Here is a 22,985-nt window from a genome sequence, read left to right as displayed (position 1 = left end):
TTTTAAGAATAGATACATCCATTTTTGGAAAAAATTGAGACAAGAATTATGGAATGAAGGAAGTATTTGCTGCCCATCTTACAGCTCTAAACTTTTATTTCACAGCTCTAACCTTTTATTTCACTGCTTCATAGCTATCTTACAGCTCTAAACTTTTAGCTCACTGCTTTATAGCCATCTTACAGCTCAACTTTTATTTCACTGCTTTATAGCCATCGATTATTACTCGACTCCAGGATTTCTTTTTCAAGAAAAGAAAAGAATACCGCTCAACTTCAAAATAGAAGTATGTACTCGAGAGTCGAGAGTAGCAACAAAGGGGAGAGCTAGTTTACACACTAGTGACTGTTACCATGCACAAAAATAGAAGGAATCCTTGAAAAAGTTAATCATAATGTTCCAGTTAGTACCCAAACACTAGCTTTGGTATTCTGGAATCACTGTGTCTGACGTGTCGATCGGATTTGGTTGTGGACCTTCCAGTTTGGTGAGGACATCAGGTGCTCCAGCAGCATCTCTGATAATCTAGAAGAGAGAGAGAACTCAATCATGAGAAGTTGCAACCTTTTGATAGTTCCAAAATATTTAGTACTAACGAAATAAATACAAGATTTCAAACCATTCATTCGGTACTTGTGATAGATGGTTAGATTGACTTATCTAAAACAAAGGATTCTCAAAATAAAAGTTATCCCCAGCAATTTGGTCTATTACTGATGGCACTGAGTTAAATCAAAAAGATGCTACTACATAACCAACTTAATTGGTAGTCTGATCAGATTATTAGCATCTTAAACTGGCATCTTATCCATGATTTTTTTAACAAAAAAACTGACGAGTATGTGCATTATTCTTCAGGTCTCGCTTATCGCTTTCACCAATGAATGGAATTCAGTTCATACTATATTCTATTCTTGTATTATCTACGACTGATAGCATTCTCAAAAGGATACAGGATCCGGCGAACATGAAATCCAGGGAATTAAGGACCTCGATTTGAACAGTGGAGTAGTATAGAACCAGGTGTTTAAGATTGATTCCACATTTTTGTGGAAGTTAAAACTAATGCAGTCCTCTCATCAAGGGGCGTAACTAATGCAGTCCTCTCATCAAGGGGCATTTAGACTACGTTGAGGGGAGATTATTACTTTAATATGGATGCCATGTGATCACTTTAGCTGGAGTGTAAATGTGTGCAGGTGCAAATTATGGTGACATGATTTCACATACCAATATTTCTTCATCCAGGTATGAGATCATGAATAAGCGCTGGAACATTCCATCTGTAAGAGAAAAGGAGGCACGCAAGTAACTACATAATCCATGTAACACGGTTATTATATACCCATGGCATCACAGATGAAAAACAGCATAACTATACCGAAGCATTATGAGATATGGGGCACTAAATATTGCAGATATACAACATGAATGATGGAAGCATTCCTCAATTGTTATTGTCAAAAGTCAAGTTTTTTCCTAATACGGTAACAATGAAAAAAAGAGAGCATATTCTAACAATTCTATTGAAGCTAGCAAGAGTTCTTTAAACCAAAAAGGTCAGTAACAAATCTTGCAGTTGCCTTGTCTGAACAAACAGTATGTCCTAGAAAACTGGAAAAGTGTCGCACTTATTTTGCACCTGATAATTTGTATAGTTGCTACAAGGATAGTAATCTAGAGTCTAAACCATTATATTGCTATAATACCAAGGTAATAAATACACTGAAGCCTTGTGTACTTACTAAGAGGTACTTTAAGACCCTCTGAAACAGCATCCCTTATGGGGGCAGGGAGTTGCTGTAGAGCTCCTGTAGTTTGTCCAAGGAAGCCCTTCAGCTGTTCAGGTAGTGTTTCCTCACTGATTTTGGGGGTCTCTAAAAAGCCCTCCACATATTCCTCTTTCATTCTGATAGGTCCCTCCACGGACAGTTGAGTAGTCAGTACAAATTTGTTTTGTATCTGCATAGACCAAAGGGTGGCAAATTGTGAGACCATGAGTGCAAGAAGAGAACTCGACATAATCATACACAGATATTCCAGGTAAGACATCAATGGCATGACTTAAATATGATCCTGGGATCTTGTAAGATTATGGGAGCTAGTGCTTAAAAATGAAGACAAAAGCCATGACCTTATTGTATGCAGGCATATAAACGATACAGCATTCCAAAAATATTGAGAAAGCTGAAAAGATAGATCAAAATTGTGCAATAGTTGTAAGCAGCTTTCCAGTTTCCACATCTTGTGAATTACCGTATTGAAGAACTTAACGTTAGATGACAGTTTGGAATATCCATCCTTGATCACCACATCAAGTCCCGTAAAGTGTGCCACACTTGTAGGTGACCTCCTACGAAAAGAGCATACTTGTTATGTGATCACATACTACATAACTCACTCTCATGAGAATATGTATGGCGAAACCTAATTCAAATGGTAAGCTAATTGCAAATATCAGTAGCCTCAGCAATAATGACATACTCAAACAAAGTCCGGGCTGCAAATGCTCCAGGACTGTTGTCACCAAACCATTCGAAGTTCCATCGACCTTCCAGATAGGGGGATCTGAAAAGTGAAACAGTTTTTGTTTTTAAATCAATGGAATTTCTTGCCATTGTGGAAGCTGCTCAAATAAGCCACGGCATATAGTAGATGTTTCTTCAGCTGCAAAAACTTACGTCGTGGGGCGAGGAGTGGGGTTGAGGCGTTCCAACCCCACGATCCGCTCATTGACGTCGATCCTCTGCATCTCCGTGGTCTTCCCGCTAACCAAGGATTCGAAGCCTCCGGCATCCTTGAACTGAAAATGAGCAGCGTTTTTAATTACATAACCTAGTCGAGAAATCAACCTGAAGCTCAAACCCTGAAGGCGCAAACTCAACTGCCAACACGCAAATACAACACCACTTATCCTTCTTCATGGGTTAATCAATTGGCTGGCTCTGCAGAATTGAGGTGTTTGCTGCTCATCGATCTTATTCGTATCGAACTATCGATGTGGTCACGATTGTGCAAAATTGGGTGTGCTGACTGGGGAAACTAATCCAAAACAAATGAGGTTTGCCATGGTAGTACTGTGGATATGATTCGTATCTATGGACATGGACCAGCACGTTCTCGTGGCCCTGGTAAGTAGGGAGGAAGCAGGAGGATAACAAGGGAAGTGGTACTGGGGATGGGGAGGGAGTGTAGCTCACGGCGAGAAGAAGGGACTCCTTGGCGGAGAGGCGCTCCATCTCGCGGGCGTAGCTGGCGGCGGGCCCCCCCTGGAACGACGTCTGCGCCGTGGCCCGGCAGCGGCACCCGGCGGCGGGGCGGCGCGGGGAGAGGCGCAGCCGGAGGCGGCCGTCGCGGGGGCCGCAGAGGAGCAGCGGCGGAGGGGAGGTCCGGGCGAGCGTCGCGGCGGCGGCCATGCCTAACAGACTTTGACGTGCAAGAGCCCGAGAGAAGAGAATTCGAGGAGAATTGCTTGCTGCGGTCCACCGCCGTCAGTTGCTAGAAGCTGCTGTCCAGGCAAGGCCACGTAGAGTAAATAGAATTTTTTGCTTGAATGAAGATTATCATCTGAAATTCTGAAGTGTATCCTTGACCTGTACGTTGTCGACATGTCGCCAAAGAAAATTTTGAGACACTGAAGACTACTATCATCTAACTGTAACCTGGTCACTGTACGCCATCGACAAATTAACAGTTTTATCACTAGTTGGGACACAGGATACTTGCGCAGAATCCTATTTTTGGCAATAGTATACTGCTACGATTGGCTAAAACGAGAAAATTAACACAGAAATCATCTTCGGGCAAAACAGCTCCAGCCATTGCATGCAGAAGAAAGAACTCAGAAGCTCAAAAGATGGATGACTAACTACACTGGCATAACGAGTAGAGGAATGTTTGACTTCTTAAATCGAGAGATGAATCTAAAAGCACAATCCATAAAATCGCAATACAACATGCTGATCACCTAGAATGGCGGGGGAGAATAGTCACAGTAGGCAAGGGAGAATGAGAGTCCATGGGCTCAGACAGCCGCACCCTTCCGCTGCTCGTTCTCGCCATGGGCAAAGTGACAGCGATCGCCGAACGTGCAGGTGCCCTTGAGGAAGTTCTCGCATATCTTGGTCTTGTAGTTACTCCTGCCACCAGGACCACCTCGGCCTGCAGGGGGCACTGCACCAGCAGGATTTTTCAATGGCGTGCTGGCACTTATGGTCGCGATCAGCTCCCCCACCATATCGCTGGCTTGCTTTATCTGGTCAAAATTGCCTTCGAGCTCAATGTTCTTCAGGTTTGGGTCTGATTCATGGTCCCGTATTGAGAGCTTAACACCTGTGACTCTGCAAATCTGCTTTGTGTTGACCCCACTCTTCCCAATTATGCCACCAGCAAGAGCAGCATCGACACTGATCTTGGCAGTAGCTGAGGCGCCAAAGCTTCCAGTTGTAGGGCCCATCATTGCTGGATGTGGCTCATGTCGGCTTCCAAATCGACCACCCATAGGAGGAGCATAGGGACTTTCGTAGGTCGTCCTGCCAAGCTCCCTCTCGCCATGGGCAAAATGGCACTTGTCACCAAACCTGCAGCCTTCTGCAGTGTTGTACTTCGTGCACATGCGTGTTTTGCCAGCAGGAGCAGGATGAGAATTAGCACCATGATCCACGGGAGCTCTTGATGGTGCAGAGGCAGCAGCATGGCCTAAGTTGTGTGTTTTTGATACTGCCTGGTATCCACCAGGGACGAAGTGAAGGAAGTGACAGCCCTCACCAAAAGGACATCCAACAGTGCTGCATCATTCAAAATTACAGATTATGTACTGATATTGCAATAAAAAAACAGAATGAGAAACGAACTGGATGAACCGTTTCAAAAATTATGTTAGGACGATATGCTGATGTGCTTGCTGTATAATAAGACAGAACATTTACCATACCAAGAGAACATAGTTGTCAAATGCACAAGTGTCACGTATGATCTATGTTTATCAAATGCCTATGGGCCTGAAGTGAGATATAAACAGAAACAAAATCGAGAAGTTGCATGAAGTCCTGTCTAACAATTTTCAATTTTCAGTATGCAGGAACTTGCACCAGCAAAAAACAAAACCGTTCCTCTAAATGGAAGCTCTAGAAAGTCTAAACCATCTATCATTAAGTTCAACCAAGATCCACAGAAAACACAATATATTGCATATAGCCCATGTAATCTGTATGAGATTATATGGATGATTTCATTCATTACTAAATGCACATCCAGTTACCAAGTACTCCCTCCGTTCCATAATTCTTGTCTCAAATTTGCCAAAATAAAGTATGTATCTATACCTAAAAAGCGTCTAGATACATGTAATATTTCGACAAGATTTATAGAATGCAGGGAATAACAGAAGGAGAACGTGATATGCATCTACTGTGCATTGATGCATTGTTATCATGCTATATATCTTATTCAATATCGTGACAGAAAAATAGCAAATACATCTACTGTGATGATTTGGCAACATTGAATTGAATTTACAACAATTCTTCTCCATCAAAAATAAAATTTGCAGGGGAGAATGAATTCTTAACTGCACAATACATAGTGAAAATTAGAAGGTACCATTCTGCTGTTATTTTGGATAGGTTAAGATTTGAACCTGAAAAACTTGGTGCAAGGCTTCGATTTGCTTGATAGACCAGTTTGTTGTGACTCCGTTTCTGTTGCATAAAATTAATTACATTTTCTCACTTGCTTGAACTTGGATTGTTAATCTTCTAATCAAGTAAACATATACAATTTGTGTCCAATGAATGTGATGAATGAACATAATTTTAGGCAAGATAAAGATGATATTCCTGATGGCTATCCTGCACAAAATAGTCATGTTACACTTAAACTGGATATTGTTGAAAATGATAATGATAATTACCATCTGTTCCACATGTTCATAAACTTTTTAGTACGCTAGTACCTGCTCTTAGATGAGTTTTGCATACTTCTGTTGTCAAGGCTTCTCTTTTCTGTACTGAGAGTACTTAATTGCAACAGCATGAACACTTGTAGGCACACAGTACTAGACACAGGCGATCCTTATCTCCACTCTGTTGCATTTAGCTGCTGCCTACCAGTTGTATATACAGTACTACAGTAGCATACCGCAGTCTGTTGGTATTTCTATTGTCACACATCAAAAGTACTGTTCTGTCTGCAAAACGCCTATAATGAATATCTATCCAACAATGCCTCTCCTATTGCTTCCCAAGGTGCAACACAATCTACATATGCTGTTTTGTTATTCATACTCTGTGGTCAGGTGTGCTCACCTAAGTACTCATATGCTCTTATCCTGAGGTTCTACCTACCTTCACCTGGTCAAGCTAATCACCTAAGCATTGAAACACTAGAGTAGCATAGCCTCAGAAACCAAACATAGCTTAATACCGTCATTGGTCTCGAAAACACTTGGCACGCTCGTAACCTAAGCCCAAACGTTAAGCTCGATGAGTTTAATATTCCTGGGGAACGGCATCCACGCTCGCGGAATAAACCCTAGAAACACCCTAGAGAGCGTCGAGTTTGCAGATCCAGCGGCGCAGGCCACGCACAGACAGGAAGCGAAACCCAGCAAAACGACACGACATCCAGAAGTGGAGACTTACCGAGCCGGCGGGGGACTAGCTAGGGATGGGGAGCACGGGCGGGGCGAGGCGAGGGGTTACCTTTCGAGCGCTTGGCGCCTCCGTTGGCAGTGTCCGTCCGTGATCTCTTGCGGGCGGCGGCGGCCCCGTCCATGGCGAGTGAACCCCCTCGCGCCGTCGAAGCCGAAACCCTAGCTTGCGGTTTCCCGGAGACGGAGCGGCGGAGGAGGGGAAGGAGGAAAGAGGCGAAGTGGGAAATCTCTTTGGTTCTGAGTTAACGGCTGCGTCGTGGGGGTGCAGGTGGGGGATCTTATGGGAGTTGTTGGGCTTGGAAAGAGGCGAAATCTTTGGAGTTTGGGCCTTCAGGCGGAGACCGACGAGGACGAGGAGTTTGTTTCCGGGCCCAGTTAGCCCCATGCATCTTGAATCACTCACTGTTCCCCTAAAAAAAAATCACTCATGGCAACTTAACGGGTGGACCCATTTAGCACGGACTGGTCCGTTTGGCTCTGAACGGACACGTCCCAACGCCGCGACCCATTTCGGCCACCATCCGCTTTTTTATATCCGTCGCGGCTCATTTTCAACTCAAATTTGGTTCAAATTTGGGTCAGGACAAACAACATTTTTGCACCGCGCTTGTCCTTTCTTTGCTTATTTTTCTTTTCCTGTCCCGCATGTCTATGACCAATAAAACGAACCAAATGGGTGACTGCTTTGGGACACTGCAGACCCAAACGGACGGGGGCCGGACAACTGGTGCAGACATGTTCTGGTCGGGACCCAAACGGAGTCTTTTGGCCACGGATTTGGGTCGCGTGGATGGAGTTGCCCTCACCGTTCGACCACGACGATGCTATGTTACTACAAGGTCTGTACGGTACATCACGTTCAGGCACCACGTACTGTCCTCCAGATCGAGGCTGCTATCCATGGCCATGGATTTGGATTTAAACGAACGAATTTTACATAAAGAATTCACACATACGGATAACGAATCAGAGCAGAACAATTAATCTCCCGTTTTTTGACTGTTTAAACGTGCAACCTGACGTCGCCCGACGTGCATATGTTCCGGTGCTCGCCTCGAATTGAAGAAAAACATTCCCCTGGTCTCTTCCTGCCACGTCCGGGCCGCTTGCATGAATCTGTACTCCACCCCGATCCATCGCCATGGATTTGGAATTTGTTTCTTCATGGATGCAGGCTAGGGATGGAAGGAAGGATCAGATGGTGGTGGCGATGAGGTGCCTCCGGCGGTAGGACTCCTGCTTCTCCAGCAGGCACTTTGCGTGGAACCGCTCGATGAACCTCTCCGCTAGCCTGTCGATCTCATTCACCTCCTCCTCTTCTTCGCCTTCTTCCCCGTCTCCGGCGCCCGACGGCCTCTCCTCCTCTTCCTCCAGCCAGCATAAATAGCCACAACACTCCGCCGCCGTGCCGCCGTCTCCGCGCACCTCGACCTCCTCCGCCGCCGCCGCGTTCCACGCCGAGCGCTCGTCGTAGTACGAGCTGCGGCGCGCGCGGTCGTTCGTGTCCGGCGGCAGCCGGTCGACGACGACCCTCCTCGCTCGAGCCGTGCCGAAGAACTGCAGCTTCACGAAGCGGGCCATCTTCTTCTTGCCCGGCCTCCCGCTCTTGTTGTTGTTGTTGTTGTTGTTGAGATCGTCGATGGCGTGGAGGAGGAGGGCCTTGAAGCGGGCGACGGCGCGGAGGACGGCGGCGACCTGCGGGTAGACGTGAGAGTGGAGGAGGGAGTCCAGCTTCTTCGGGGCGATCGAGCTCGGGAGAAGCGCCTCCACGTGGAACGACAGCGGAGCCATGGATGGAGACCGATCGGAGAGTGAGCTACTGAGCTGGGCCGGTCGAGCTCGCCGTTGTGTGAGCATATATGCCGCGCGCTCTCGCTGCGTCGTTTTATAGGGAAGGGGCAGGGCGAGAGGACGCGTGTGAGTGTCGTGTATGTATGGCCGAAGAGTCTCTCGGTTGCTAGCTGATTAATCTAGCTCACTGAGGACTTTGACTGCCATTGTAATTCAGCATCTGCTTGCTCATTCAGCCATTCAGGTAAGCTAGCTAGACGGCAAAGTTTTAACGTGCCATCTGGACAAAGCTAGCTGCTGCTGATCACCTGGGCGTTGAGCCGGCATGCAGATCGATCGACTGCACTAATTAACCGAGTATATGTGTACAACCAAGCCGATCTGCTCCTTAATTATGTGATCCCTACCACAAAATACATATATGTGATATTTCATCTGAATTTACCAAATAAAAGATATATAATCGATCTTTGTAAATTCTCTTAAGACGCTCTGAAAGTCCGATCGAAGGAACGTACAGTTTCAGGACTAGTTCCAAATCTGAGCAAACCCTGCAGCTGGAGACATACACACACAAGAACTCAAGACCATGCAAATTGGACGTCACTGGCTAACCAACCCCATCAGATAGCTGGACACTGAACAAACTCCAGCCTCCTGCAGAGGTCGCTAGCTGGCGAAAAGTGCTCGACAGCTGGACCTGATCGCCCATTCTGAGCAACAAAACCAAGATCAACTCATACGCTCTTCTCCCACACGGAACGTCGCGTGATGTTCTAACCTAGTCAGTTCACTTCCATCCCCGGTTCTCCTTCCTCCTCCTCCCCGTTTTTGTTGCTCCAAAAGCTGTTGTTAATTGGCGCATCACACTTTCAAACGTCATCTCTCGATCGATGCATGCATTGGATAACAACCAAGAGAGAGAGATGATGATGAAGTAGCCTAGGTATCCTTGCACCAGCTGGGGGTGGGTGTGCTCATGCGTCCGGCGCGCACGATCGCCGGAATCTAAGTTGTTGGGATACCCAGCTGGGTTGCAGAGTGTGACATGCATCCATCCATCCATACGTGTGTCCATGGGATTCTAATCGAATTAAGCGATGATTTGGGTTCAGCTGTTGTCGTAATAACTGGAGCTAGCAAGAAGGTTTGCTGTAGCCGGAGAAGAAAGAACGTATATGTTGGAAATATGTCATAGAGGCAATAATAAATTTGTTATTATCATATTTTTTTGTTCTTGAGAAATGTTTATTATTCATGCTATAATTGTATTGACAGGAAACTAAATACATGTGTGGATAAATGAACAAATACCGTGTCCCTAATATGCCTCTACTAGATTAGCTCGTTGATTAAAAGATGGTTAAGGTTTCATAACCATAGACATGTGTTGTCATTTATTAACGAGGTTATATCATTAGGAGAATGATGTGATGAACAGACCCAAACCTAAGCATAACTTTTGATCGTGTCACTTAAGTTTAAATTGCTAATGTTTTTATTGTGTCAAGTATCATTTCCTTAGACCATGAGATCATGCCACTCTCTAGTACCGAAAGAATACTTTGTGGACGTCAACCGTCATCTCGTAACTGGGTGATCATAAAGGTGTTCTTCAGGTATCTCGAAAGATGCTTGTTGGGTTGTATGGATCAAGACTGGGATTTGTCACTTCATGTGACGGAGATATCTCTGGCCCTCTCGATAATATAACATCCTAATGAGCTTGCAAGCATGTGACTAATGTGTTTAGTCACGGGATATTATATTGCGGTACGAGTAAAGAGAACTTGCCAGTAACGAGATCTCGGGCAAGTAATATATCGCGAGACAAAAAGAATTGGATACCGGATTAATTGAATCCTCGACATCGTGGTTCAACCTATGAGATCTTCGTGGAATATGTGGGAGCCATTATGGACATCCAGATCCCGCTATTGGTTATTGATCGGAGAGGTGTCTCGGTCATGTCCACATGTTCTCGAACCCGTAGGGTCACACACTTAACGCTTTATGTCACTAGGGTTCGATGAGATAAATAGATGGTGATATCAAAAATTGATTCAGAGTCTCGGATGGGATCCAGGACATCACGAGGAGCTTTGGAATGGTCCGGAGATAAAGATTTATATATGAAAAAGCTGTTTCAGGGTTTCAGAAAAGTTCGGAATATTTTCCGGTATTGACCGGGAATATTCTAGAAGGTTCTGAAATGTTCCGGAATATTCCTGAGACGGAACCGTGGGGGACTCCACCACGAGGTGAAAACCACGTACGTGGGGAGACCTTACGTGGGAAGGAGTCTCAGGACTACTTTCCCTCCCCTGGCCGGCCCTAAACTCTCAGAGGAGGGGCAAACCCTGGCCACCACCCCCTATATAAATAGAGGGGAGGGGCAGGAGGAGAGGACACACCAAGTTCTTAGCTGGATCTCTCTCCCCCGAGCCCCTCTCCTCCTCCTCTCTCACGCGCAGCAAAGTCCTGCCCGCGGAGCTCTCCACCATAGCCACCATCACGCCGTCGTGCTGCTGGAATCTCATCGACCTCTTCCCCTCGCTTGCTGGATCAAAAAGGAGGAGACGACGTGAAGCTAAACGTGTGGATACCAAGGAGGTGTCGTCGGTTCTACACTGAGATTGATCTCATCGAAAGTTTCACTACACCAACAACGATCCCGTGATCATAACGTTTTGTGGTCTATGAGGATATGATGCTCATAATCCCTCTCGTTATTTACATCTAGTAGATATGATCTTGAATTTCTTCCGCACTTCTCGTAGAAATTTTTTTGTTTTACATGCAACAAACCCATCAGTATACACAGCGAGAAATCAGTTCTTCTGGGAACGTTACTGCGTCGAAAAATCGATCGATCGAAGCTCTCTAGCTAGCTTCTCTTGTTATCAGCCGAAGGGGAAAACAGCACAATACTATTAATTGCAGGCGAAAATGTACGAAATAGAGCATGTTTTTTTTTCTTTCCCTTTCTTAGCGAGAGAGATGCGATCGATGTGGAATGCAGCCGCTTGTTCTGTTTCAGATCTCTGACGAAATCTTGTTTTTAGCGGAACTAGTTTCTCTCTGGGCTGGCCCGCGCAACCACTTCAATTCGGCCTGCAAATCGGCCTCCTGTCTCCTGTCGGCGGGCCTACATCTTATCCGAGGCCCACTAGGTCTACTCACAAGAACCGGCCCAATAAGACCTTCCTGCTAAGTTGGAAATCCCATTTTTTGCAGCACGCTCTAGTTTCCCTAAAAGAAAAGCAACACGCTCGTTAGTTTGGTCCATGGGTTCTTTTTCTTTAGTAGGACACATTTTCGTTCTTGCACCGATTTTTCAATATAGTGGACCCTGGCACAAAGTTTAAGGTCATTTTTGGCCGGTCAAAAAAAAACCTGTTCCACGGGCTATAGATCATGTTTTTTGTTTTTTTTCCAATTTTTCGAAATCGTGACTCTCGGTGCGCAGTTTCGGACCATCTTTTGCCGGCTGAACAAATAAAATCGTCACCGCTGACCACCTAAATATAAACAGTGACATAACTCATCGGAAGATGGACAGAAGCTTTTATTGTTCTATTCTCTTATCGAGCCGACGAGGTTGTAGGTTTAATATGTTAAAATGAAGGACCGGAAAATTTAGAGCCTGTTTGGTTCCATGTTTATGATTACTCGTAACTCATAAGCCATAATAGAAAATCTTTAGGCGCACTCTATACATCTTTCCAACTTTTACCACAATTCTTTTTGGCGAGCAACTTCTACCACATATTTTTGGCTCTTGGTTTTACTAATCACACTTTCATGGTAAACCACACTAGCTTATTTGCCCCAACTTAGCTATGACAAAAGCCCAACCAAAAGATGCCCTGATTAGCACTGCTGATCGAAAGCAGTCCTCCAAAGCCAAGCTAGGTTCCAAATATCTGATGACGACGGCCGTGACGATGTCCAGGCCTGGGAAACATGACAACAGGCCAGATCTGGCAAAGATAACAATCCTGTCCTAATCCAGGGTTGGCAGACACGCACAGACGGCAGACACCTGTCATCTCTCTCCATCTACTTAATCTATTCTCTTGTTTGGTCGAGGCAACGACAAGTTCAAGGAACTAATCAGGCAAGGTTTCGTGGAGCCAATGAGCTAGTTTCTTATGATGGCTCTTGAGGCTTTCAGGAGCTAAAAATTTCCTTTCTCCCGCCTCTTGAACTCCTGCAGCAGCAGCAAACGTCCCAACCGGCCGCGGCCCCAGGACCAAAAGCTCTATATACATACATATCCGGATGAGATTCTTCCCTTTTCTCTAATCCTTTCCACGTTGGACGCCCTGCACGTCCGCATCGATCTGAACTTGCGTAAAGATCGTCGCCGAATCACTTCTTTTTCGATCCATATATGCCTCCATCTGCATGTATTTCTTGAGCAATTCTGTACATCCAGTTACTTGCGAACGAGGCCTTGGCGTAATGGTTAAGGAACAACTGTAGTAGCACTCCTCAGGTCTTGAGTTTGACTCCCCGTGAGAGCGAATTTCAGGCTGGGGTTAAAAAAAATTCTCGTCTGTCCCACGCCTTAAGCACAGACCTAAGGCCCACCTGCTCTCACACGTGCTTCGATGCCGCTATGTATGGTGTTGAGGCAGGGGTTCGGGGGTTTCTCGACCTGCGTGAGAATGTCTTCTTAATGCAAATGCCTGGGGGTGGCTTACCCCTTTGCAGGTCGAGTTTTACATCAAGTTACTTGCATGTACAACCGCAGATGATGTCTTTATTTGTGTGTTAATTAAGCAGCGGCTAGATCATGCATGGCGTGGTGTGTTCATTCTTCAGCAATGTATTCTCTTGATTGATTCGATGGTCTCTGAATCTGATCTGTTGTTGACTGGGGACGGCCGCGCTAGCATCGACATTGGTTTCTCATTCTAAAGATGAAAATTAACTGTCCAATGGTCCCCGAATTAATACTACCTGCTATTATAATCTTTGAAAGGCCGAGTGACCCCAGTGGATTCCCCGATGACCTAAAAAATATTGGAGGATTTCATAGTACTACTTTATTTGGATTTGTTAATGTAATTGGTTAGTTAAGGATATCCATTTCGTGTGATTCCCAAGGGAAAAGTTCAGTTTCTTTCGAATCAATTCTTGAGAAAAAATTTGCATGGCTTGATCTGTTTATATAGTGGATAGTTATGGATGCAAAGAATATAAAGATGCAAAGACAGTCAAGGTTAAATTCTGGATGAACCATTCAAGGCATATGCTATTAATTCCCCATTGTGATCTGTAAATTCAGTGCAGCATGAACAATTTTCAGCAGAAGGATCTAACAAAATGCGGTATGGCAACAATTATATATGGACCAAGTCATCCATCAGTTAAATAATGGTTGTCTGCGTCGATTCGATGCAAAGACCGGGTGATCCCTTTTGCGAAAAAAATCCATCAGTTAAATAAGTGGTAACAATTGCTTGTTCTTAACCCGCAAATTTTTTTTGCTTGTTCTTTCTACATGGTTACTGAATCAAATGGCCAAACAAGAAAGAGGTCTCCTTTGACGATGATTGGAACCAATGAAACGAAAACAATGATCAATCGTTCTTACCGCATCAACGGAAACAAGATCGATTTATTTGGGCTATTGCACAATCATCTACAGCACTCCTTTTTTGTTGGAAATTATGTCCTTTTCATCGCGGCTGTCTTAGTTCACATGTTTGTTTGTGGACACATAGACGACGGATCCACATCACATCCAAGGAAAAAGGTTCATGATAACCAACCTTGGCAGTCTATTTACCTTTTGTTGGGATATCAAAAGACAAAGCAATACAGAAGGGTTCAATAAGGAGAATAAGGAGATCAGAAGAGGGTGAGAGCCCCAAAGTCGCCTGTTGTCCTCTAGTCCCTGTCTGACATGCTTCGATTTTTTTTCCTTTGCCAGATTTATTAAACATCCATCTTTTGCATCTTTATATTCTTGTCAGCTGTTCAGTGGTTCCTTCCATTAGCAGGGTCGGTCCCCCACTGAGGCTCATCATATTCCATTTGGGGATGATCAAGAAGAGCACCCCCTTCAAACTAATTCCCCTCCCAGTTCTCCTGCAGGTTCTAGCCTTTCCTCCAGATAGTACAAGATACAGTGTGAAATCGGATATATAAAGAAAGAGAGAGGGGAAAGGAGCTTCTAACCTGCAGGAAGTTTCCATGCATGGGATGGCAATGGATAGCTTGTGAATATAAATGTGATCTGATATGCCTTCTTCAAGTTGCAACCTATAGCTGCTGCTGCTGCTCAGACCTGACCATATGGGTAAGACCTGAATAACTAATATCATACACATATTCCCTATCTTCTTCTTCCAACTTGCATTGCTTCCTCCTCCGGCTCGTCGGCGGCGGCGGCTGATCGGCGATTGATTCCGGAGGCCGTGGTAGTACTGATGCGCCGGAATTATTCTGTCATCGTGTTGTTGCGTGCCACGCCTCCGGGAATAATCTTGGCCGGCGATCGTGTGTGCATCGATTCCGATAGAATTTACCTCAGCTCGCACTTGCGCTTGCCGCGCTGGCTGAACTATTTAAGCTTCCGCCGCCGCGCTAATCCTTCTCCTCCCCTCCGCCAAATCTCGTCGATCGCCCTTAGTTCGTTTCTCGCGAAGAATTGCATTAAAGCTAGCTGTTTCAATCAATTCGCAGGCCGATCATAGATGATGGACGCGAGGAAGATGAAGCTGCACGGCCGCCACCAGTACTGCAGCGGGATGATGCCGGCGCCGGCGCCGCGTCTGATGGCCCCTGCGGCGTCCGCCTACGGCTCCGCCGGCGGATTCCACCATGGATTCTCGAGCCCCGCCGCGCTCCATCATCAGCAGCAGATTCAGCAGCAGCAGCAGCACGGTGGCGGGTGGCTGCAGGATCCGGATCAGTACGCGGCGGTGGCGCCGAGCTGCGTCGTGGGCTCCGACACGGCCATGTTCTACGCCGCCGAGAAGCTCCTCGGCATGCCGCAGCTCGACTGCTGCCCTCCTCTCCGGATGCTCCCTCCGCATATGCCGCTCGAGCTCGACCACCCGGCCGTGATGACTTACTACGTGCGGCCGCAGCAGCGGCGGGGCGACGGCGCCGATCTGCCATTGACGCCGCAGCAGCAGCAGGGGGAGGGCGTGCAATTGAATCACGGGCTTTACGGCAACGGTTCCGCCATTAAACCCCACTCGTTCGTCCCGGCAGCCATGGATCTGCAGGCGCCGAGCGGCAGCTTGCAGATGGGCCAGATGACCGACAGCAGCCATGGCCACATGCCCAGGAGCTGCGTGGGCGCGCCGGCGTCCCACACCAGCAACGGCAGCTTGGCGGCGCCGGCGCCGGCGCCGAGCAAGACGCGGATCCGGTGGACGCAGGAGCTTCACGAGCGGTTCGTCGACTGCGTGAGCAAGCTCGGCGGCGCGGACAGTGCGTACTACTCTACCGGTGTTGTAATTTGTTCTTATTTGTGCTCTGGCTGCCATGCTCGAATTTCACTGTGTGTGCGCTTGGATGCAGGGGCGACTCCCAAGGGGATCCTGAAGCTGATGAACTCGGATGGGCTCACCATCTACCACATCAAGAGCCACCTTCAGGTCTGGATGTCCTAAATATAAGCTGGTTTAACCTGTACTCGTGGTTTAATTCCATCCAAATTCATCCATCCTCCTATTCATTCTCGACAGAAATATCGTACAGTGAAGTGCGTGCCATCATCGTCTTCGTCGTCTGAAGGTACTAATCGAAACACTGAATTTCATTTGCTTAACAACAGATTTCCGAGTGCTGACGTGTGGACCGAATTGCAGGGAAGCAACAGGAGAAAAGGGCCGCTGGAAGTGACGACGTGCCGAATCTGGACCCCAAAACGTACCGTCAGATCACATCACACCTTCCCTTTCTTTTCCTCTTCTGTCCATCGATATATATTGACGGAATTCGTTCATGTGCTCATGATGTGTCACGCACACCATTCATATTCTGTTCAACTGTTTATTTAGCACGGAATGAATGACAGGGATCTCCAATGTAATATGTTTGTCTGTATTTGTTCTTCTTTTTTTCCTTTTTGGCAGTGGAATGCACATCACGGAGGCACTCCGAGTCCAGCTTGACGTGCAGCGCCGCCTCCATGAGCAGCTCGAGGTGCGGACCTGTCACTGTTTTTTCTTGGGATTTTTTCTTCCCTTTTGACACGAGAGGAAAAATTAAGCACCCATTGTGAAGACCCACAGCTTTCGAATGTCGAAAACACCATCGTGGTGCTTGAACGATGGTGTTTCGTGATGACTCGATCCGTGGATTTGTGCGATGGGTATAAGAGCTATTTGGTGGCTGTAGCAAAAAAAATTGTCTCACATGTTGTCTTTGTGTGTCTTTTGACTGCAGATACAGCGGAAGCTGCAGGTGAGGATAGAGGAGCAGGGGAAGCGGCTGCAAGAAATGTTCGAGGAACAGCTCAAGGCCAGCGGGAACGCCGCCGCGGCAGCGCCGGGGTCGCCGGAGCCGGGCTGCGCCGCCAGCGACGATGTGGTCATCTTCCCGGTGTCTGACGACGAGGACGAGGACGACGACGTGCAGCTGCTGTCCGTCGCTAGCAGCAGCTACGACGAGGACTTGTTAGCCCTGTGAAACTACGACGTGATGTGCTTTGTAATCTAGCGTGTGTTTTTTTTGGACAAATGTTGCTGAAGTTCACGATGCATCGGGAGTAACTGATAAGTACAATGCTGGTTAGGTGTCTGGCAGAGTCCTGAAACTTTCGGTTTACTCAAGTAAACTGCTTGTTTTTGTAAAGGCATTATTCTAGGTCAGGTGTCGGCATAAAACAAAACGGCACCTCGAGAGCCAAGTGACAGATATAATACCGCGTGAACTTGTTGATAGCTCCGCCTGTCGCCATTCAGAGAAGGGGCCAGACGAATGTAAAATATCAATAAGGAAACTGCATTGTAGGAAAATCAGCCACGCAAGATCAAGAAAAATAATACTCCGTATTATTTGTCAATTTGATGATGTCTTCAGCCACTTGCTAAGATGAAACTAGAATGAAGAGTTGAATAGTGCAAAACACATGGGGAATATGGATACGGTGTGAACATGTATCGCCGAGATGCCCTTCCTTTTCCATCTTATTTTGGGGATAGCAGAAGTCAACTTACACGTTCAGTAGCATAGGAAGCACGTTCATTCAGTACCAAGGAAACACGAAACGAAAACTTCAGCAAACAACTTTTATAAGAATTTATAATTCAAACCTGGCACTCAAATGTAAAGCTTAACTTTACATAGTCAAGTCAAGACATTTTGACATTCAGAAACTAAAACTATGAATTCAGTAGTTACACCAAATACTGGGCAGTAGCCATTACAATAAGAGCAAATTACAGGCTACCACAAATAATCTGATTTCGACACAATTCATAATGTGAATACCGGGTGACCGGAGACATACATACGCTACGCTGTCCATTTTGTCAAGAACACCATGTTGTAAAGTTAGGCCTATCTGGCACCCACTGCAATCCTAGATCTGCATGGACACAAGCACAGCAGGACAGAACAAAGTGAATAAATGCATCAAGTTCGATTAGATATTAGAAAAATCTCTCAAGCATGAATACAATAATCTTCAGGTTTTACTACTGTAGTGGATGTATTAGAAAATATCTCTGAAGTATTGATACACTTGAAGTGAATTCAGTAGATACTATTGTCCACTGACACTGGAATGAAGAAAAACTACAAGAATCTAACCAGTTAATGAGGATATGCTATGTCCTTTGGATGTAGTGGTGAGCAAGCAACTCTGATACTTCTGAAGCAAGAATACTAGCACAGCCGAAAAGCTCTTGAAGTTTGGAATCACATATTATTGATGTACTTGTAGCATCCTATGGACAATAAAAGAGAACATAAATGGATTCAGTGCAAATAGATGTGGTTGGGCAGCATCTCCCAGTTCACAAAAAATTATACGCTCGAGAATTATAATATCAAGGGAAAAAAGACAGGGAAGTATGATTAGCACATATTTTCTGATGCCACTTAAATGGAAAAGCATAGGTTCAGTCAAAAAAGGAGAAGCCCACTTACTTTCTGAAACAGGTCTCTTAATTTAATAGCTGCTTCCTGTATCTGAAAACTGCTAATATATGTGTGTGTATTAAACTGTTCAAAGGGCTACAATTCCAAACCATAATCTTCATTCCAGGATAAACTGTAACTACTGAACATATCTAGCTAATCAAGCATGCAATGTTTTCCTATAGGAAAGAACACATCCAAACAGGTCTCCTAACGACAATGCCACTTCGCATTTCCCCCAAGACACAGCAGTAAAACATGACACCGAGTTACTTTAGCAAGCACTATATTTCAATGATTTTCTACCAAAATCAGGAATGAGGCGACCCACAGTTAGTGGAATATTCTTCAGCATAGTACTTTTGCTTCTAAAGAACTAATGCAATGATATCTGACAGCATCAAAGTTCTGCAGCAGTTTCTTTCATTATGTTACTCATAACAACGAACAAACTGGTACTCCCTCCGTTTCGGTATAGAGGGCCGATCTAAGAATTTTCCCTGGAACCCCTCGTTCCCTGCCATTATGATGGGCAGTTACTCCTTCCCACAATCCCACCAATCACAGAAACCGAGTTGTGGGTTTTGAATTTTTTTTACCCACATGGTTGCCATGCATGGCCAAGAAAAACGTCCGGCCATTAATTCGATTGGCAGCATTAATTGGAGCTAAAAAAATTCAAACCACCAGGGATCAATTATGCCTTGGTTATGCCAATTTCAGAGATCGGACCTATATACCAAAATGGAGGGAATATCATGCAAGGATAAAGAATGTAAGACACATCCATACCTCAAGTTGGTTTGCTTTTATGTAATCCCAAAGATACTTCAGAGCATCATGATGAGGCACAGATCCTTCTATACCAATGAACTTGGCTAGTGCATCAGAAACTACCAAATACGGTTCATTAACAAGAGGCATTTCTTGAGCTGTGTTGTGAGCCTTAAATTTCTTTGCTTGATCTTCTGCGATACCAACATAATATAGCTGAGAATTTTCGGAGTGAAATTTAGCATCATTAGCAGGCATAGATACGAAATAAAAACATACTTGGGTCAAGAGGAGTTATGTGCTTGGCCAACAATTTGTTCATCTTAAACATGTCAGTGGCATCAGTTTCAAAAACAACCCGAAGTTCATCATTGCATATGATCTTCCTTTTGTCATCAGGATCTTGAAGGTTATTCTGCCTGATATATGCCCATAACTGCTTCACAATCTGAATTAAGAGCATAATGTTAACTTGGAGGAGTTGATCAAGGGGAAGAGATCAGATGTTATTTTCTGATCTAGTGAAGTCATTGGAAGTACCTGAGTTCTTGACATGGCAGTCTCACCAACAACTGTCTGAAGTTCAGGTGAAATTGCACAAACTTTGTTTAAGCCACCAGGCCCTCCTCTTTTCCTCTTAGAAGCACTGGAAAAAATATAACCATATCACACAAATTGGTTTACATAGACGAGTAGCTCCCATAATAAGAACTATTATGCAATCCTGTCCAGTGTACTGTAAAATTCTAGTACGTGTTGGTAGTGGGTGCATGAAGCCATGAACCAGTGAACCACTACATGAATCCAACAGTTCAGTCAATATATTCTTCAATACCAATAAACTAAACCAGGTCTATTAGCATGATTCTGTAACAAAAAAAAAAGAGAGAGCGTAAACTAGTACTCCCTCCGATCCTAAATTCTTGTCATGGTTTTACCACAATTTGAACTAAAATAACGATAAGCATTTAGGATCGGAGGGAGTACATTAAATGCATCAAGTCAGTCAGGAAAAATAATTTGAATTTGACAAATAAATCCAAAGAATAAATGCAGCCTGCGGTTACTAGCTTTTTCTAAAAAAACTGAAGTATACAGAAAAGTTGCTAACTCATTAAGATACTCTTCAAGGATATTGACAAACTAAAGTGAAATTTCTGTTCCTTTTCTTGCTGGACCCCTCCCCCGCCCCCATGTGTTTGGAATAGACAAACCAAGTGTAGTCTACTCAGACAATTTTATCGAAAGCATGTCAGCCAGAAAACAAGACAAAAAGAGGAGGTTACATTCAGTTTCTTACAAGAAAGCTGAAGAGGTCCATAACTGAAAAGACTCATAAGCTAGAGATGCAACCTATCAAACTAACCATGTAACTATTCCCCTGTCGTTGCCCTGTCTATTTGAAGTGGCAGAAACTGACAATAACAAGCTACAATTGAAAGCCAATCAGCCATTGTGAACGGTCAAAAAGCGTGTAACGATATCCTAACCCCTAAGCACAAATCCAAAACACCACACTAGTACAGTCCATAACAAACGATGTCTACAAGGAAGTTGCTAATATAAGATATTAACCGCCCTAAACCCTAATCCCCTAAACCTACCTCCGCAGTTAGGAGCCATTCCATGAATCCAGATGAGTAGTCAGTTTAACATCAAATCCACAATACTAGCAGCGCTAATCAAAGGAATCGACAAGCTAATTAGTAGGAGGTTAGATTTCAGTGCCCAATCGCATAGATTTCAGCGCCAATAAGTAGGGGTGCCGTTTAGTATCAGTCATCTCAATCTGAAACCCTAATTTCATCCGCAGCTCACCTCTCCTTGTTGTCGCCGCCGGCCTGTGCCCCAGCCGTAGGCGTAGGCGTAGGGGAAGAGGTGCCCCCGACCCCAGGGGCCGGCTGCTGGAAGGAGACGGTCCCGCCAGTGGCGACCCCACCAAGGGCGTTGTTGGCGTAGCGGAAGGCGAGCGGCGGTGGCGGGTAGAAGGCCATGGCCGGCACGGCCTGCGGTGCGGAGACCGCGGCGGCGGCGGCGGCGGTGGCGCCTGGGAGCTGGGGCATGGTCTGGAAGATGAACTGGGGTTGGAGCGTCCCTAGCTGCTGCTGCGGCGGCACATGGAGCGGGACCTGGGTCAGCATGGCAGGCGAGGGCGCGGGCGCGGAAGCCGGTGGAGCCTGTTGGGGCTTGGGCTGCTGCTGCTGTTGCTGTGGCGGCGGCGGCGGTTGCTGGAGGCGGGGCCCGAAGAATAGGTCCATCTGGTCGCGGATGTAGGGCGCCTTGTGCGAGAGGTCGACGCCGAGCTCCGACTGCGCCCGCTGCAGCACGGCGGCCAGCGACGCCCCCTCCCCCGCGCCCGCGCTCCGCAGCACCGCCTCCACGCAGCTCGCGATCTCCTGGTCGGACACCATGGCTGGAACTTCCTCGCGGGCGGGCGCGAAGCAAAACTCAAATCTCTCCCCCAAAACCTCCCTCCCTCCCGCGAATCCCCCACCCCTCTCTCTCTCTCTCTCTAGACCTCTCTGTGTCTCTGGCTCCTGGTCTCCCCCCCTTTGTCTCTCTCTCTCTCTCCCTCCTTCCGCCTCTCTCTCTTTCTCTCTCCTGGTTTCCTGGCCTAATCTATTCGCTAAGTAGGGTTTCGTCCGGAAGGTGCTGGGGGGGTGGAATGGGAAAACGACGGGACGCCAGAATTAACTTTAGATCTGCTACCGGTGCCGCTGGCGGTTGGGGCCGGCCGTTACCTGGATCCACGCGTCATCGGAGGAGAGTGGAGTTGGCCCGCGTGGCGAGACGGTTGGCCTGCGCTGCGGAATGACGAGAGTGCCCCCGGGATTTCGGATGCGGTTGTTGGAGTGGGCAAGGCAAGGCCGCAAGGGGTGCGTTTCTGGGCACGTGGGGCCCGAGGGGATGTACGTGTCTATCCGACGGTTGAGGCCATGAGAGGAGAGGCGCTGGCTGGGCCGGGTATACAGGATCGGCCCAAAGTTTTCTTAGTTCGCCCAGAAAGGGCCTCGAGGCCGGCCAGGATCAAAAACTTCGAGCAGATGGTTCATCAGGAGGTGTTAACTTCGAGCAGAACGATACATTGTTTACAATGTGCTATTTGTACTATTGTATCTGACGAGATTACTTCGGAATTTGAGAAATATGTTCGTTGGCTGTGTGATCAAAATTTAACATGGTATGTTTACCCGCGGGTACCTGCCTACCCTGATGGGTAACGAGTATAGAAAAAAGTTGTACCCGTTGGCGGGTATGGATACGGGTAACGGGTAAGGTCAAAAAGAATGGGTACGGGTATGAAAAGGCACCACCCGTGCCCATACCCTGCGGGTGCCATCCCTAGGCCCATTGTTGTTTCTGAACCGGAATATCTAGTCTTTTATATGTTACTGATTTACCATTATATCTTTGGCACATGTACAGTGGTTCTTTCTTAGCGATGGTACATAGTATAATTTATACTAGTGTGAATGAAAGAGCATAAAAAAGAATGTGATTGCTATCTCTTGACTAGAGCAAGAGATATCTATCCACAACAAAGCTAAAATCATTTTTCAATCATACGCGAATTCATAATTTCATTCATGCAACGGCAAGTTGCAACAGGTATCATCAAGACGTAACTTATTGCATGGCATATTTATCATCATGT

The 22,985-nt window shown here is 46.1% G+C and overlaps 5 protein-coding genes across 6 annotated transcripts; 1 reads left to right on the top strand and 4 right to left on the bottom strand.

The window, feature by feature from the left end:
- Positions 1 to 219: 219 nt before the first annotated feature.
- LOC100832297 (probable plastid-lipid-associated protein 13, chloroplastic) lies at positions 220 to 3,521 on the bottom strand. Its single transcript, XM_003580720.4, has 7 exons — positions 3,201 to 3,521; positions 2,682 to 2,803; positions 2,485 to 2,568; positions 2,257 to 2,353; positions 1,746 to 1,962; positions 1,231 to 1,283; positions 220 to 525 (listed from the first exon to the last, which is right to left on the bottom strand). Exons 1-7 carry the CDS (start codon positions 3,414 to 3,416, stop codon positions 418 to 420), a joined length of 897 nt encoding a protein of 298 aa, XP_003580768.1. The 5' UTR covers positions 3,417 to 3,521; the 3' UTR covers positions 220 to 417.
- A 277-nt stretch (positions 3,522 to 3,798) lies between these two features.
- On the bottom strand, positions 3,799 to 6,926 carry LOC100832005 (zinc finger CCCH domain-containing protein 31). Its single transcript, XM_003580719.4, has 3 exons — positions 6,702 to 6,926; positions 5,639 to 5,699; positions 3,799 to 4,787 (listed from the first exon to the last, which is right to left on the bottom strand). Exons 1-3 carry the CDS (start codon positions 6,772 to 6,774, stop codon positions 4,025 to 4,027), a joined length of 897 nt encoding a protein of 298 aa, XP_003580767.1. The 5' UTR covers positions 6,775 to 6,926; the 3' UTR covers positions 3,799 to 4,024.
- Positions 6,927 to 7,549: 623 nt separating this feature from the next.
- On the bottom strand, positions 7,550 to 8,489 carry LOC104581459. Its single transcript, XM_024456242.1, has one exon. It carries the CDS (start codon positions 8,441 to 8,443, stop codon positions 7,847 to 7,849), a length of 597 nt encoding a protein of 198 aa, XP_024312010.1. The 5' UTR covers positions 8,444 to 8,489; the 3' UTR covers positions 7,550 to 7,846.
- A 5,809-nt stretch (positions 8,490 to 14,298) lies between these two features.
- Positions 14,299 to 17,477, top strand: LOC100827834 (protein PHR1-LIKE 1). Of its 2 annotated transcripts, none has more exons than XM_014895474.2 (7): positions 14,299 to 14,877; positions 15,143 to 15,898; positions 15,989 to 16,065; positions 16,156 to 16,204; positions 16,279 to 16,339; positions 16,546 to 16,615; positions 16,859 to 17,477. In XM_014895474.2, exons 2-7 carry the CDS (start codon positions 15,154 to 15,156, stop codon positions 17,099 to 17,101), a joined length of 1,245 nt encoding a protein of 414 aa, XP_014750960.1. In that variant the 5' UTR covers positions 14,299 to 14,877; positions 15,143 to 15,153; the 3' UTR covers positions 17,102 to 17,477. The 2 variants fall into 2 exon arrangements, with proteins under 2 accessions (XP_014750960.1, XP_010240570.1); XM_010242268.3 differs by having other exon boundaries at positions 14,302 to 14,756.
- Positions 17,478 to 17,689: 212 nt separating this feature from the next.
- Positions 17,690 to 21,885, bottom strand: LOC100831700. Its single transcript, XM_010242267.3, has 6 exons — positions 21,149 to 21,885; positions 19,871 to 19,976; positions 19,610 to 19,778; positions 19,349 to 19,524; positions 18,227 to 18,363; positions 17,690 to 18,002 (listed from the first exon to the last, which is right to left on the bottom strand). The coding sequence occupies exons 1-5, from the start codon at positions 21,739 to 21,741 to the stop codon at positions 18,244 to 18,246; spliced, it is 1,164 nt and encodes a 387-aa protein (XP_010240569.1). The 5' UTR covers positions 21,742 to 21,885; the 3' UTR covers positions 17,690 to 18,002; positions 18,227 to 18,243.
- Between the last annotated feature and the right edge of the window lie 1,100 nt (positions 21,886 to 22,985).

Source organism: Brachypodium distachyon, chromosome 5 (assembly GCF_000005505.3).
Source record: "Brachypodium distachyon strain Bd21 chromosome 5, Brachypodium_distachyon_v3.0, whole genome shotgun sequence".
Lineage (NCBI taxonomy): Eukaryota > Viridiplantae > Streptophyta > Magnoliopsida > Poales > Poaceae > Brachypodium > Brachypodium distachyon.
Note: the sequence above shows the minus strand (reverse complement) of the source record. Positions and strands in the feature narration are given on the sequence as shown.